The following is a 12,384-nucleotide window of genomic DNA, read 5'->3' as shown; positions in this document are numbered from 1 at the left end:
TGCTCTTTTTTTTTTTTTTTTTTTTTTTTTTTTTATTTGGGAGCATTATGATGTACGTGACCTGTTCTTGATCAGTGTCAAGGAACATTATAAGATAACCTTTATTAGTCCCACACGTGGGAAATTTGTTATGGACAAATGAGAGCAGCTTATTTGATTTGTAACTTGATTTTTTCTTTTTTAACCCTGTAATATCTCAACCATGAAATCATTGCCAGAAAATTCATTTTTTTAGAAAATGGAGCATTTATTGAACCTTAAATCTTTTTAAAAGAAATTAAATATTAATTTGCACATATTCGTTTTAATTTAAACCAAATTTTTACAATTTTAAATTTTAATAAATTGTGCCATTAACCTCCTAGGACCTGGTGTCCACATTTGTGGACATCACATTTTGGGTTATTTAGACCAAAATACTCAATTTTCCACTACAAGGGCCTGATATCCACTTACGAGGACATTATACTGCTACTGTTCTAACAAAATATTAAACGAATGTCCTCATATGTGGCTCCTATTTTTCTTAGAAACAAAAATCAGGTTAAAAAAAATCTCACTATATAAAAGTCTCAAAAACTCATGTATCGAAGATGATACACGATTTGATTAAAAGGGGTAACAAAATCCTACAAAAGACCTAGAAGATTTTCTCTTTCACATGACACTGAAAGCTGAGCACAGACCTGCTCAGTAGCCGCAATAAAATCTGCTCCCCCGACAGGATCCTGTAAAACGAAAGGTTAAACATTGTTGGACATTTGTACAAATATTGGGATAAATAGCGTTAATTGAGTTGTCTGAAGCGGTGCTAACAGGAACGTCGTCATGTACTCACAAATGTGCAGACTTTATGTAATCAAAGAAAGCACAGCTTTATCACCAAGCCTATTTAAGTGTCACACATCGATTGTGCCTGCTTTTTAAATCTCTTTTACTGTTTCTCTCCTTGTCTTTCTTCCACTTTTAGACGTCTGCTGTATCCAGCACTGGTCACTTTAGTCCTTTCTACCCTCACATTTCCTCCTGGCTTTGGACAGTTTATGGCTGGAAAAGTACGTTCCCCAATTTCATTCAACATATATTATTTTTATTACATATACTCAACACCCTGCAACTATTACAGTGGATGTAAAAGAAAGCCTGGGGCATTATGGACCATTATGGTATGATATTGTATTATATTTAAAATTTATGTTATGTGTCCACTGCATTTTTTGTGTCGTAATTTATGTGCAGTAAGTGTCACTGTGCAGGCCCTGAGTGCATTCAGATGTATCCATCTAACCATGATTTTCATGTCTCACTGTGTTTGTGAGCCAACTTAGATCAATAAATAACAACTTTATTACCATTCATGTCAGGGTGTAGTTGTTTTTTAATGTGTGCAGCGCAGGTTCAGATGTGTTTGTGTGTCACCTGTGTACCCTGGAGGATTGGATGAGCATACTGTCTTTTTGCTCCTGCGATGACTCGCAAGTGTGTGCTTGTGGCTTCTCTCCAATATCACTCACTTCATCTGTCTTAATTATCAGTATTAGAAAGGGAATAGCCTCTGCATCAGAGGATGTTGCACACACACCGACAGTACACACACATGCGCTGTCGCTTGGTCTTGGCCGCTAATGAGACCGTGAGTCAGGCCTGTATGGCTCTAAATCTGCCCACACTGGCCCACTCCTCTTTGGAGTGCACACTCAAAATTGTGTATCTTAGTCTTACTCACAACCTCTTCATTGGTGAGCTTTGTGGATGTGGGCAGCGTTATCCCCACCAGTGTGCACCGTCAGTTTTAAAAAGCTGCAGCTCACTTTGTGCTCTTATACTCAATGCCTGCAATACTGAAAAAGTTGGAATACTTTGCAAAATGGAGAGTTCTCCAGATTCTCTAAATCTTTTGATTTTATGTACCACTGATCAATACTTTATGAAACTATAAATGGACTTTTTCACTTTTAAGTGCAAGTCTTATTCGCCCAGAGACCCACATATTCATAAGGTGCTATTATCTATAGCTAAGCACCTTCACACTTCACTATCTCACCCAAGGATGCATCAGCATCCTTTTGCTGACTGCTGAACCTCTGCCCATCTTCACTTCAGAGAAACGCTGCCTGTCTGAGATGCTCTTTTTATACCCAGTCATGTTGCTGACCTTTTTTTTTACCTGACATGTTGCCAAGTAACCTCATTAATTGCACAACTTTCCTCCAGCTGTTTCTTTTTAATACCACTTAAAAAGAGGTATTAAGATGAGAAATGGGTAATGATTTTGATTTTAGCACAAAATTCTAGGCGCATGTGACCAAAGTTTTCTTTCATTATCACTTTTGTTGTTCCACACTCTTTTTTTAGATAATGAATTATTCAATTTATTTAGATTTATGCAAAATGCAAAGAACAAAAAAAAAGTGATAGTGCAACTCAGAGAAATCATGGGTTTTTTACTGACCTAGTGATTGTTTATGTGCATTGTATCTGTGAGTGTCTGTGACCATCCTCCAACTTGGCCTGTTTTTCTTTTTTTCCCCCTTTTAAGTTTTTAAATGAATTTTAATCTGAATGAAGCATGTTGATTGGTTTGCAGCTGACTCAGAAAGAGGCTTTGGTGACACTACTGGACAACCGAACCTGGGCCAAACAGGGCATCGCCGAGGAGTTCGACTACATTGGAAATGCACAAGCCTGGAGGCACCCGCAAGTCAACGTCTTTGTCACGCTGGTCCTCTTCATCGTAATGAAGGTAGGAAGAGCAAAAAATTATAAAAAAGACTCTGGAGTTTTTAATGCAAAATGTTTTCATTGTTTGCAATTTTTTAATGTGAAAACTAAATTTATCACAGTTGTTAGACTCTGTTGGCTCTTTCTGGTTGCTTCCCTTCCTTTGCTGGACTATTTAGTTTCTCTCTGAATTGAAGCATGTATGCTGACACAGTCAGTAAATCCCATACACGGTGCATGACAGGATGTACTGCATTATAAATCCAAGGAGTGTTCACCTTTTTATTTAACACTAGAGCTGAGCTAATAGGCCAAATAGAACAGATCACATCTCTTCTTCTCACTGGTGAAGAGCAAAGGGGGACCATGTTAAATTAAAAAAATGTTGTCTGTCTTCCCCCTCAGTGTGTTATAGTTGTTTTCCCAGGAGGCCATTAAAAGTTTTGTGTCACTTTGATGCTGTATCAGTGAGCGAAAGGACTGATTGAAGAGGATTCAGCAGTCGGCTACAAGAATAAAGTCACATCATTATGTCTTCTGACTTTATGTAGAAGACATAAAGATGGAGAGATTCCAAAAAGTAAAGCTAAACTGTGGCTATAAATAGAACTTCTCATGCTATAGATGTAAGAAATTGACCCTCAGCTTCAGTAAACACTTTCCTGGTGAGTTCAGGAAATGGGCCTTATTGGCATCCTCCATGATTTGTTAATTATTCCACTTGCAACTGGTGCCCTTCTGTTGATACATGTAGAAAACACAGAATGATATTTAACTGAACCTACAGCTCAGACCATTTTGACGATCCCTGGTCCAGCTCTTTGAGTCAGGATGGAACCGATGTCTGGGTTTGCCGTTGTTCTAGCACATCCACTGTTCTGGATTGTCCCATAGATTCAATTTTAAGTGACTCATGTTGCAGCAGAGAGGTGTGGAAAAAATGCAACATCCATCTCTAGAAAAATGTATATTTAAAAAAAAAAAAAGGTTTTACTGAGATGACATATGTAGACAAAGTACCAGTTCTTGGACTTGGCTCAACTCCTAAGTTTGAGTGAGGGCCGAGCGTGGTGGAATGAAGGCTCTGCAGTCCTGGCCTCTATGGACTCAAGAAGCTGAACTGTTAGTATGTATTCATTTATCTCCTTTACCGCCCATTCTCCTGTTTTTTTTCTAGTGCTCAGTAACAAGAAAAAACAGAAATGAGTTTGGTCGTTCTGTGCTCCACCATCCTGCCTGTTTAAGAACACAGGGCCGCTTGTCTGGCTTTTTATGTAACCTTTACTTATTGGGCTGCACTGCTCAGCTGAAATGAAATGTCCTTTTCCAATACAAAAACACTGAGTGTGTTGTGGGCTTCATACAGCAAGCAGACTTCACACAGAAGTAGGAGTGGGTGCCAAGTAGAGTGGAGTTGAGTAATGTGTAGGGGAGTATATGAGAGGGTGCCTGCGAGGGGGGATTTGGGGGGACTTTTTTTAAATGTAGCTTTTTAAATCTGGATAGCTGTTACTGTACATGACATGAGTCTATTTACAGCAAAGCTACACAGCTGTGCAATCCACTGGGGAGTCAAAATACCACATAACACACAATATTAAAAAAGAAACAAAGTTGCCTTCCTAAACAACAGAAACAAAAAACACCCTGAACATCAGGGAAGTAGTGAGGAGTCATGTGACTTTACCTGGTACCTGGCTCAGGTGGAGGTAGATAATTAACAAAGCATTAACAAACTTTAGATAATAACACTGGACATTAGCCTCACATTAGTGAAGTCTAATTTTATATCGATGACCATTTCAGTGTCATTTAACAACTCCTGCTTCTCTGTGTAAATGAAACTGATATGCAATTAAACATCCTAAAATATCAGTGCAATATAAGAAGCTGTCTATTTATAGACTTTGCAGTTTGACAGCTGTGTGAACATTATTATAATAACCATTATCCACAAAATCTTAAATCCAGCTCATGTTACATATTAGAATAATGAACTTTAAATTGTTTGTTTACTTCTCTAAACATAAAAATATCATGTATTTTTAATATATGTTTTTTTATTTATATATTGATAACGGGCTACATTCTTTTGCCTTGGGAGGTCTGGAGGCTAACTTGGCTATCATAGGGCAAAAAGTGGAGCACCCCCTGGGCAAGTCACCAGTCTGTTTTAGTTTTTCAGCATTGTCGATTAAACATTGACAATATTAATTATTGTTCAGTTAACCTGAGATATTGTGAAAGTTACCCAGAAATGTTTATTTTTGGTATTAGGAATATTTTTTTCTTTTTTAAAAGGCTGAAGAAAACACAAACTGCCCTTCATAAAATGGCAAAGTTGTGAAAGCAGAATTACAGCCAAGCGCATTGTCCTACAAAATTTGGTTAAAGACACTCGGTGAAACAGGAATCCAACACTTACCTAAGCTCCAGTGTCAAAGTTATGTAAGCAAAGAGATTGATGATGCGCACCATGTCACAGCAGTGCCAGGAACTGACTCACTATCATTGGTTCTCAACAGCATAATAGCGAATGTCTCTCGCAGCTGTTTTTCTGGTCATGGTGAACAAAGCACAGTCAAATCCCAACTTTGAATCAGTTTATAGAGTGAGTTTGATTCCCTTGTCTCTTGCATAAAGCCACTAACTTGTTTTCTTATTCGTGTGTGTGTGTGTGTGTGTGTGTGTGTGTGTGTGTGTGTGTGTGTGTGTGTGTGTGATTCTGTCCTACTGCTGTCCTTTATCAAAAGTCTTTCAGCATCATTGCTCTCAGCGTGACGTCCACCTCATGTGTAGGTGTGCTGGGCATGTATAGGGTTACCAAATATGCAGCATTTCCTGTAGGTCACATATAGGATAGGCATAACACGCACGCACACATACACACACCAAACTTTTCTAACTAAATCACACCCCTGCAAAATCTCATTGGACAGTTTAACATCTGTCTGTATGGATGCACACACTTGGTCTCCCTTTTACACACAATTACAGTCCATACATCCACACCAGAACATAATACAACACGCGCACACACAACATTCAAAGTGAGGCTGTAATGGCTCTGTCTAATTACAGCCTTTGGTTTTCCTGGATTCAGCCTGGTGACTTTCAAAGGAGAGATTGCTCCCTCTCCCTCTCCTGCTCTGTAATGAATGGTTCTTTTATTCAACTTGGCAGCCATCTTGTCTCGTTGCGTCTTTTCATGTCGAAACTTCAGGAAGACCGAATTCAGCAGCTGAACTTCTGAAAGCCAAGGTGCAGATAAAATGTTTAGTGTCAGGCAGTTCCAGCAGCTGGTCAGCCGGTGAAGCTGCTGTATGTGTATTTGAATCATGCAAATCAGTACAAGACAAGACAGGAAGTTAAAGAAAGTTCCTCAAGAAAAGGCTGAATTGCTGTTGTTGTGAGGTGCAGTGCTGATAACATTCAAGTTTCTCTCTCTCTCTCTCTCTCTCTCTCACACTCACACACTCACACACACACACACCACACACACACACACACACACACACACACACACACATACATTTGCACACTCATTTGGCATGCTTTGTAGTTAAATGCTATTTTTAGTGGTGTGCAATTATGCACATCAACAGCTCTCAGGAAGAGATGAGTTTATTAATATAGGTATGTGTCCTCCAGCCTGTGCGAGTCCTTTGTTATCTGTTGGTGTGTGTGCATCAGTGACAGAGAGCTGGCGGGACTGTAATTGGAGTGGGAATAGAAGAAGGGCCCCCGAGGGTCCCATGAGGCCCCTGGGCGACAGACTGTCCTCTGAATGTGACACACACATGCAAGTACAGAGGGCTCCCAGATGACTGACAAATTAGAGTATAAATGTCCTGGATAGTGCGTCATAACTGATACCCTTGACTTGACTATCCTTCACTCTGTCTGCCTGCTCCTGTTCTCCTGATTTCATTGTTTTCCATCATTTAGTCAAAGAAACATCAATCAAAATCGGTCTCAACACAAGGTGCAAGAATTGTGAGTCTTGTGCTCTTATGAATAGATATATAACTTAATTTAATCAGGGGGAACCAACTGGGACCAAAGCTTGGATTGGCTGTACTTTACTGTCATTACCTGATCAAAAAGAGAACAAAACTAGCAATTATTTACTCAAGGACAAAAAAACTGAAGGTGTGACCTGATGTAGTCTGTTCCACCTTTAAGGCGGATCAGTGGATTTTGTATTGAGTATAAGGTATTATCACAATATGTAACTGCAATGTGTAACTTTTTCAAATTACTATGTAAGTTACAGACACACCTTTCAGTTTCAAGTTACCCAGAACAAAGGTGGGAAATGAGTTCTCTCATGGGGGCACATAAGAAACTGGGACTGAACAAGAAGCTGAACTCAGTTCTTTAAAAGCTTATTGGTGCGGCCCTCTACAACAGTTTCTTATGTGGCACATTAGAAAAGTTCATTTCCCAGTGTGACACCTAAAAGTGTGATTGATGGCAAGGAAAGTGGAAAAAACTTGTGAGGAAGGAAAACTGATCATTTTTGTGTGGAGCAAACCACAACTAACTGGCAAACAAATAAAAACCAGAAAAAACCCCGCCAACTGAAGAAAAACGAAGAAAAGCATTGTGGAAGCTACTCATTTCAGGCCAAGGATGTAAACAGCCTTCTACCCAAGTGCATCACATGTGTGGAGCAGCTGACTAATCTTACTGGGGACACAGGCCAAAGTGGTGCTTGGAAACCCAACAACTCTTCTGAGAAAAGTGGGACAAACCTGGCATACAGTCTGAACCAGAGACACCATGACAGATTGAAAGTGCAACAAGGTAGTGCTAATGAAGCTTATAGCAAAGCAATATATTATGTTTTAATTTTAGCTTCCTCTTTAGTGCGCCATTGGCGCAAAATATTCTAGAACTACTGAGGTTCTTTAATTCATAAATGGGGTATCCAAGGGTTCTTGAAAATCCAAGTTTTAAAAGTGATGATGATTAGCATGGTATTAGTTTAAAAAATAATTTGGTAAAAAGGAAAAAAAAATCTAATTCTAAGAGAGCTATGACAGCATGCAGGGACTTAATCGTGTTGGCAGCAAGAAACCTAATTATTTAAAGCTTCTTATGCAGCTCCTCAGCATGAGTTGTAATAGCAACTTGATCATCTAACAAGATATGCAGGTGCAAGATGGGAAGGCTTTTATTTGAGCCCCTTATTTGACTGAAAGGAAAATTTAGAGGGTTTTTTCATGTGGGATCTGGTAGAGAGTATGTTATTACTCTTCTCTAGCTTCAGAGAGAGCTTAATTTTAATGAAAGCCTTCTGGAAAAAAAAGAAAAATCAGATTTTAATTTTGGCAAAGCATTGTCAGTAGAGGTTCCAGATGGTAATAGCTGTTACTAGTATACTATTTACTTATCAGTGAAATACAGATATACAAGAGACTATCTAGTATGTCTGCTGCAATATGACCAAAATAACCATATGTGTCATATACAAATACATGCATTTGTTTATTACACATACACTATACAATATATTTTGAAGTAGCCTTATGCAATATGTAATTGAAATGCTGACTTATAGGTTTAGTTGAAATTTCCATGAACCTTTTAGGAATTTTGGCCATTTTTATACAAAATCTCTTATTTTCAGAGGCTCAAAAGTTATTGGACAGTTTACTGACAGGTAGTTTCACAACCGGGTGAGAACCGTTCATTTGATATTTCATCAAAGATGAAGCAGACATCTATCTAACTGACTTCTATTTGAAGTTGATTTCAGTAGTTCAATTTATAGATTGCCACTGTAATTTTAAATATCATCCCCCTAAGAAATGTCAACACAGTTGAGGGAGGCTGTCACTTGGCTACAAAAAAAACTAAATAACCCAGTCAGAGAGAGAGAGAGCAAAAACTTTGGCAGTAGCCAAATCATCAATCTGGTAAATTGTTAAGAAAGAATGAATGCACTGGCCAGCAACACCAAAAGGCCTCAACAGTGTCTTTAGTAAGTAGGCATCATGCCAACAATGAGCTCTTGCAAGAGCCACACAAACCCATATATAAGAAATAAAAGAAAAGTTCTGTCTTTGGCCAGTTTTTGTGCATTTAGAATTTTTTTTTCATGGTCCAAGCATGCAGCATCATGTAAAATCTGTTTGTCACCATGAACACTGTTTTACAGACTCAAAATGCCTAAAATACATTTAATTAATCTAAAATTGCTTTAAAAGGTTTGACAGAGCATTTTTATTCAACATCTTCTGTAGCAGCAGTGTGTCAGCATCAGTGTGATTTGACCACATTGCATTTAAGTCATACTTGTAGTTATGTTTGTCATCAAATGTCAAAGTATTGGCTCTGTTACAGTGAAAGGCAAAACATAAGTACGTCCTGAAAAGACAACCTTTGGGGGGTAGATGTCTATACTTGACGTTCTGGCCTACTTTTTACACTTTACTGCTGATTCGGTTAATCATTCATTTTCACATAAAGCCTATTACATCAGTGGCGTGATAACTAAGGCGCATGATTTTTTTTTTTTTTTAAAGGCAGCTGTTCAGATTTTTGTTGAGCAAGCACAAAGCTAATATTATACACTGATTAAATCTCAGTTGCGTATATTAACAAATGATGCTTTCTCCTAAAATAGTATAGCCCCGAAGCAGCTTTAGAACTTTTAAGACTCATTAAAGCTACTGTCAAAATTCACAAGGTTCATTAAGAATTTTCTAATTGGATTTTAATAAGGAAAGATTTCATGCAAGTGGTTTCCTTGATCACTTGTTCCACTTGAATTTGCAGCGGTTTAAACCAATAACCCAAACAGTCCCAGCTTGATTTTCAGGTCTTAAGTTTGCTGCCTTCCACTGCTTATCAAAGTCCCCTTTCAGTTTGAGGTCAGAGATCCTCATAAATCTTCATGGTCGTAAACTACCTCTGCGAGATGTACATCTACTAGATTACGTTAGATTAGATTAGATGAAACATTAATGACTCCTTCAGGGGGAAGCGAGTCATTGCTTCAGCAAAGAATTGGATAGAGCAATAGATAAGAGGACATAAATAGTAATAGAGCAAATAAAGGGTAGAGGGATATGTTCGGAAATGCTAATGTGTCTCCTCTAAAACAATCTCTCAATTATATGGTCGTACTACGTCAAATTGAAAACTATCCATTTGCTTTATTCTCTGCACACTTTGGCTCAAAAACCTCAGAACCTGGCAGTAAGTGTTAGAGCAGGGTAGGGTTATAGCTAAACTAAATACACACACACACACACACACACACACACACACACACACACACACACACACACACACACACACACACACACACACACACACACACAGTCAGACTTGACTTATCAGACCATGCTGATTAATTCTCTAATTAGTTATATACCATTAATTATGTACAAACTGTCTTAGGTCCAGCAGGATGTTGAATGTAGCTGAGTCACAGTTAGAGGAACTTGCTGCCCCCCCTGTTTTTATGAGAAATGCAGTATAATTGATAATAATGAATGAACCTGAGCATCAGGAAGTTTTTATTGATGAAGATGGCATTGCATATCATCACCATTAGCATTTGTTGTGGTAGTGATGGTGTAGAATCAACCTTAACCAGACGATAGACAAAGGTATTCAAAGGAAACTACAGAGAAATGTCATGTATAGTAAGTATTAGTTTAAAAAGATTTAAGGAAAGTGCAAACTACTAGTAAACAACAACTAGCAAAGAGCTGACACAGGCCCTGAGAGATGCATCTGTATTTTGTTTTTGGGTTTTTTTTGTTGTTTTTTTTTAACGAAAACCTCATCAGAAATGGTCTCAGTGCCATTTTTAAAAAGAAGGAGGAGAAAGGTACAACAGTGTCTACAGTCATCTGTAAAACCAATGAGACACTGTCATGGTTTGGGGCTATTTCTCCCAGTGGTGTCTGGGTTCTCATGAAAGCTGATGTAATTATGAAGGCAGAAAATACAAACTCATTTTTTCCTACAATCTGTATTTCTAGTACAGCATTGGTGTACTACTAGGAAATAGCTGCAACTTGAAAGTATGATTTCTATATAAAAATATATTTTATTTGCTTGCAAATATTTATACAATATGGTATTACAAATGTGGACACGATAATGTAGCATTAATTCCCATGGAGCCATATTTACAGCCAGGAGTATCCTGTCCGTGTCTATTAGTTTATGCCCCCAAGTGCAACAACTAGCTCCAAGCCACCTGAAGGAGTGGCAGCTATTACTCTGCAGACATCAGTTCAGTTGCTATAATTGAGGTTTCCGTCCTATAAGGCTGGAGAATAAAGTGCCTGCAGCATCCTGCCACAGTCACCCGTGCTCAAGTGTTTTTGACCATGTTACTATGAGTAAACAGGCTGCTGGTTTAGATTACACTGTCAGCTACACACTCTCAACAGAACTGCTGAAAGTCTATTTGCAAATTACATCTTATTTTTCACAATATTTGTATCTTTTTTGACTGGGTGTCTCCAAAAAGTATTACATGCACAAAAATATTCATTTTTAATCACAAGTGCTAAAATGCCCTAATTGTAAAATAGCTAAATTTAAATGTGAACATCTTTATCCTTTATGGTTCAGAAAATAAGTCTAACAAGATGAACATAAGAAAGCACACCAAATTAATTAATGTTGACATTAAGGTGAAAAACAAAACACAGACACAGATTAATATATGTAAATGTTGACACAGCACTTTTTTTCTTTCTTACTACTCACTGAAAACTTCGTGCTTCATTCTAAACATTTTATCTGTCTCATATTCATGTTCAACTTGGAACCACTAGTTAGTTTAACACATGTGTCTTTGGACTCAGGCTGGAAGATAGAGTACCCATAGGAAACCCAGGGAAATGGGAAATGCAAACTCCACGCAGAAAGGCTCCCATGGGGTTGACTTGAGTTGTTTAGTTATTATTGTAAGAAGAAAGGTGGAGCATCCTCAAAACAGAATGACAAAGTGCTTATTGAGTGGAGGCTGGGGTGGATGGATGGGTCAACAAAATAAACTTTACTGATTATAGACATAAATAACAAATATTCGTTTTGTTACCAAAATAAATTCTAAATGTCAAGGATTGCTTATGGTCATACTCTATGACCATGATTACTTTATTACAAATTAACCCAACTGGTTTTGTGCTGAAACCTTAATTATGGTGTTATCACAAAAAACGTCTTGGGTTGAATAATTTTAGTTATCAGTCATCAAGATTGAACTGTTTCTGACACTTAATCAGTCTAATTTGAAGTGGAATTTAGAAAGCAAGAAATTGTTTAAAATTTTAGATTTTTGTAACAATTGTCTGCATTCACTTTCTTATTGTTGTTTGTTTAATAAAAACAAACAAGATTTTCTGCTGAACTTTTTAAAATGCCAAATATCCACCAAACTTTACATTTTCTAATTCCAGACTCTTACTTTTTAGTAGAGATGGACCGATCCGATATTACGTATCGGTATCGGTCCGATACTGACCCAAATTACTGGATCGGATATCGGCGAGAAATAAAAAATGTAATCCGATCCATTAAATATCAAAAAAGCACCTCACAAAACTTGCTACACGGCGTAACTCGGCTCATAGCCGTAGCACGTTGCAGCAGTATGCATCACGTGATAGAGCGGCTGTGTGTATT

The 12,384-nt window shown here is 37.9% G+C and overlaps 1 protein-coding gene across 5 annotated transcripts in view; it reads left to right on the top strand.

Annotated features, from left to right (window-relative positions):
* Positions 1 to 12,384, top strand: part of LOC309687349 (chloride channel protein 2-like) — a 222,624-nt gene that overhangs the window by 151,139 nt on the left and 59,101 nt on the right. For all 5 annotated transcript variants that reach the window (XR_014270720.1, XM_082502252.1, XM_082502251.1 and 2 more), the window contains 2 exons: positions 971 to 1,055; positions 2,588 to 2,743. Coding sequence is in view for 4 of the 5 variants with exons in the window: in XM_082502252.1 (XP_082358378.1) it covers positions 971 to 1,055; positions 2,588 to 2,743 (241 nt within the window). In the remaining variant the exon portion in view is untranslated. The remainder of the gene's footprint in view (positions 1 to 970; positions 1,056 to 2,587; positions 2,744 to 12,384) is intronic.

Source organism: Aulonocara stuartgranti (genome assembly GCF_965226115.1).
Source record: "Aulonocara stuartgranti genome assembly, chromosome: 14".
Classification (NCBI taxonomy): domain Eukaryota; kingdom Metazoa; phylum Chordata; class Actinopteri; order Cichliformes; family Cichlidae; genus Aulonocara; species Aulonocara stuartgranti.
The sequence above is the reverse complement of the archived record's forward strand: the minus strand, read 5'-3'. Positions and strand labels throughout refer to the sequence as shown.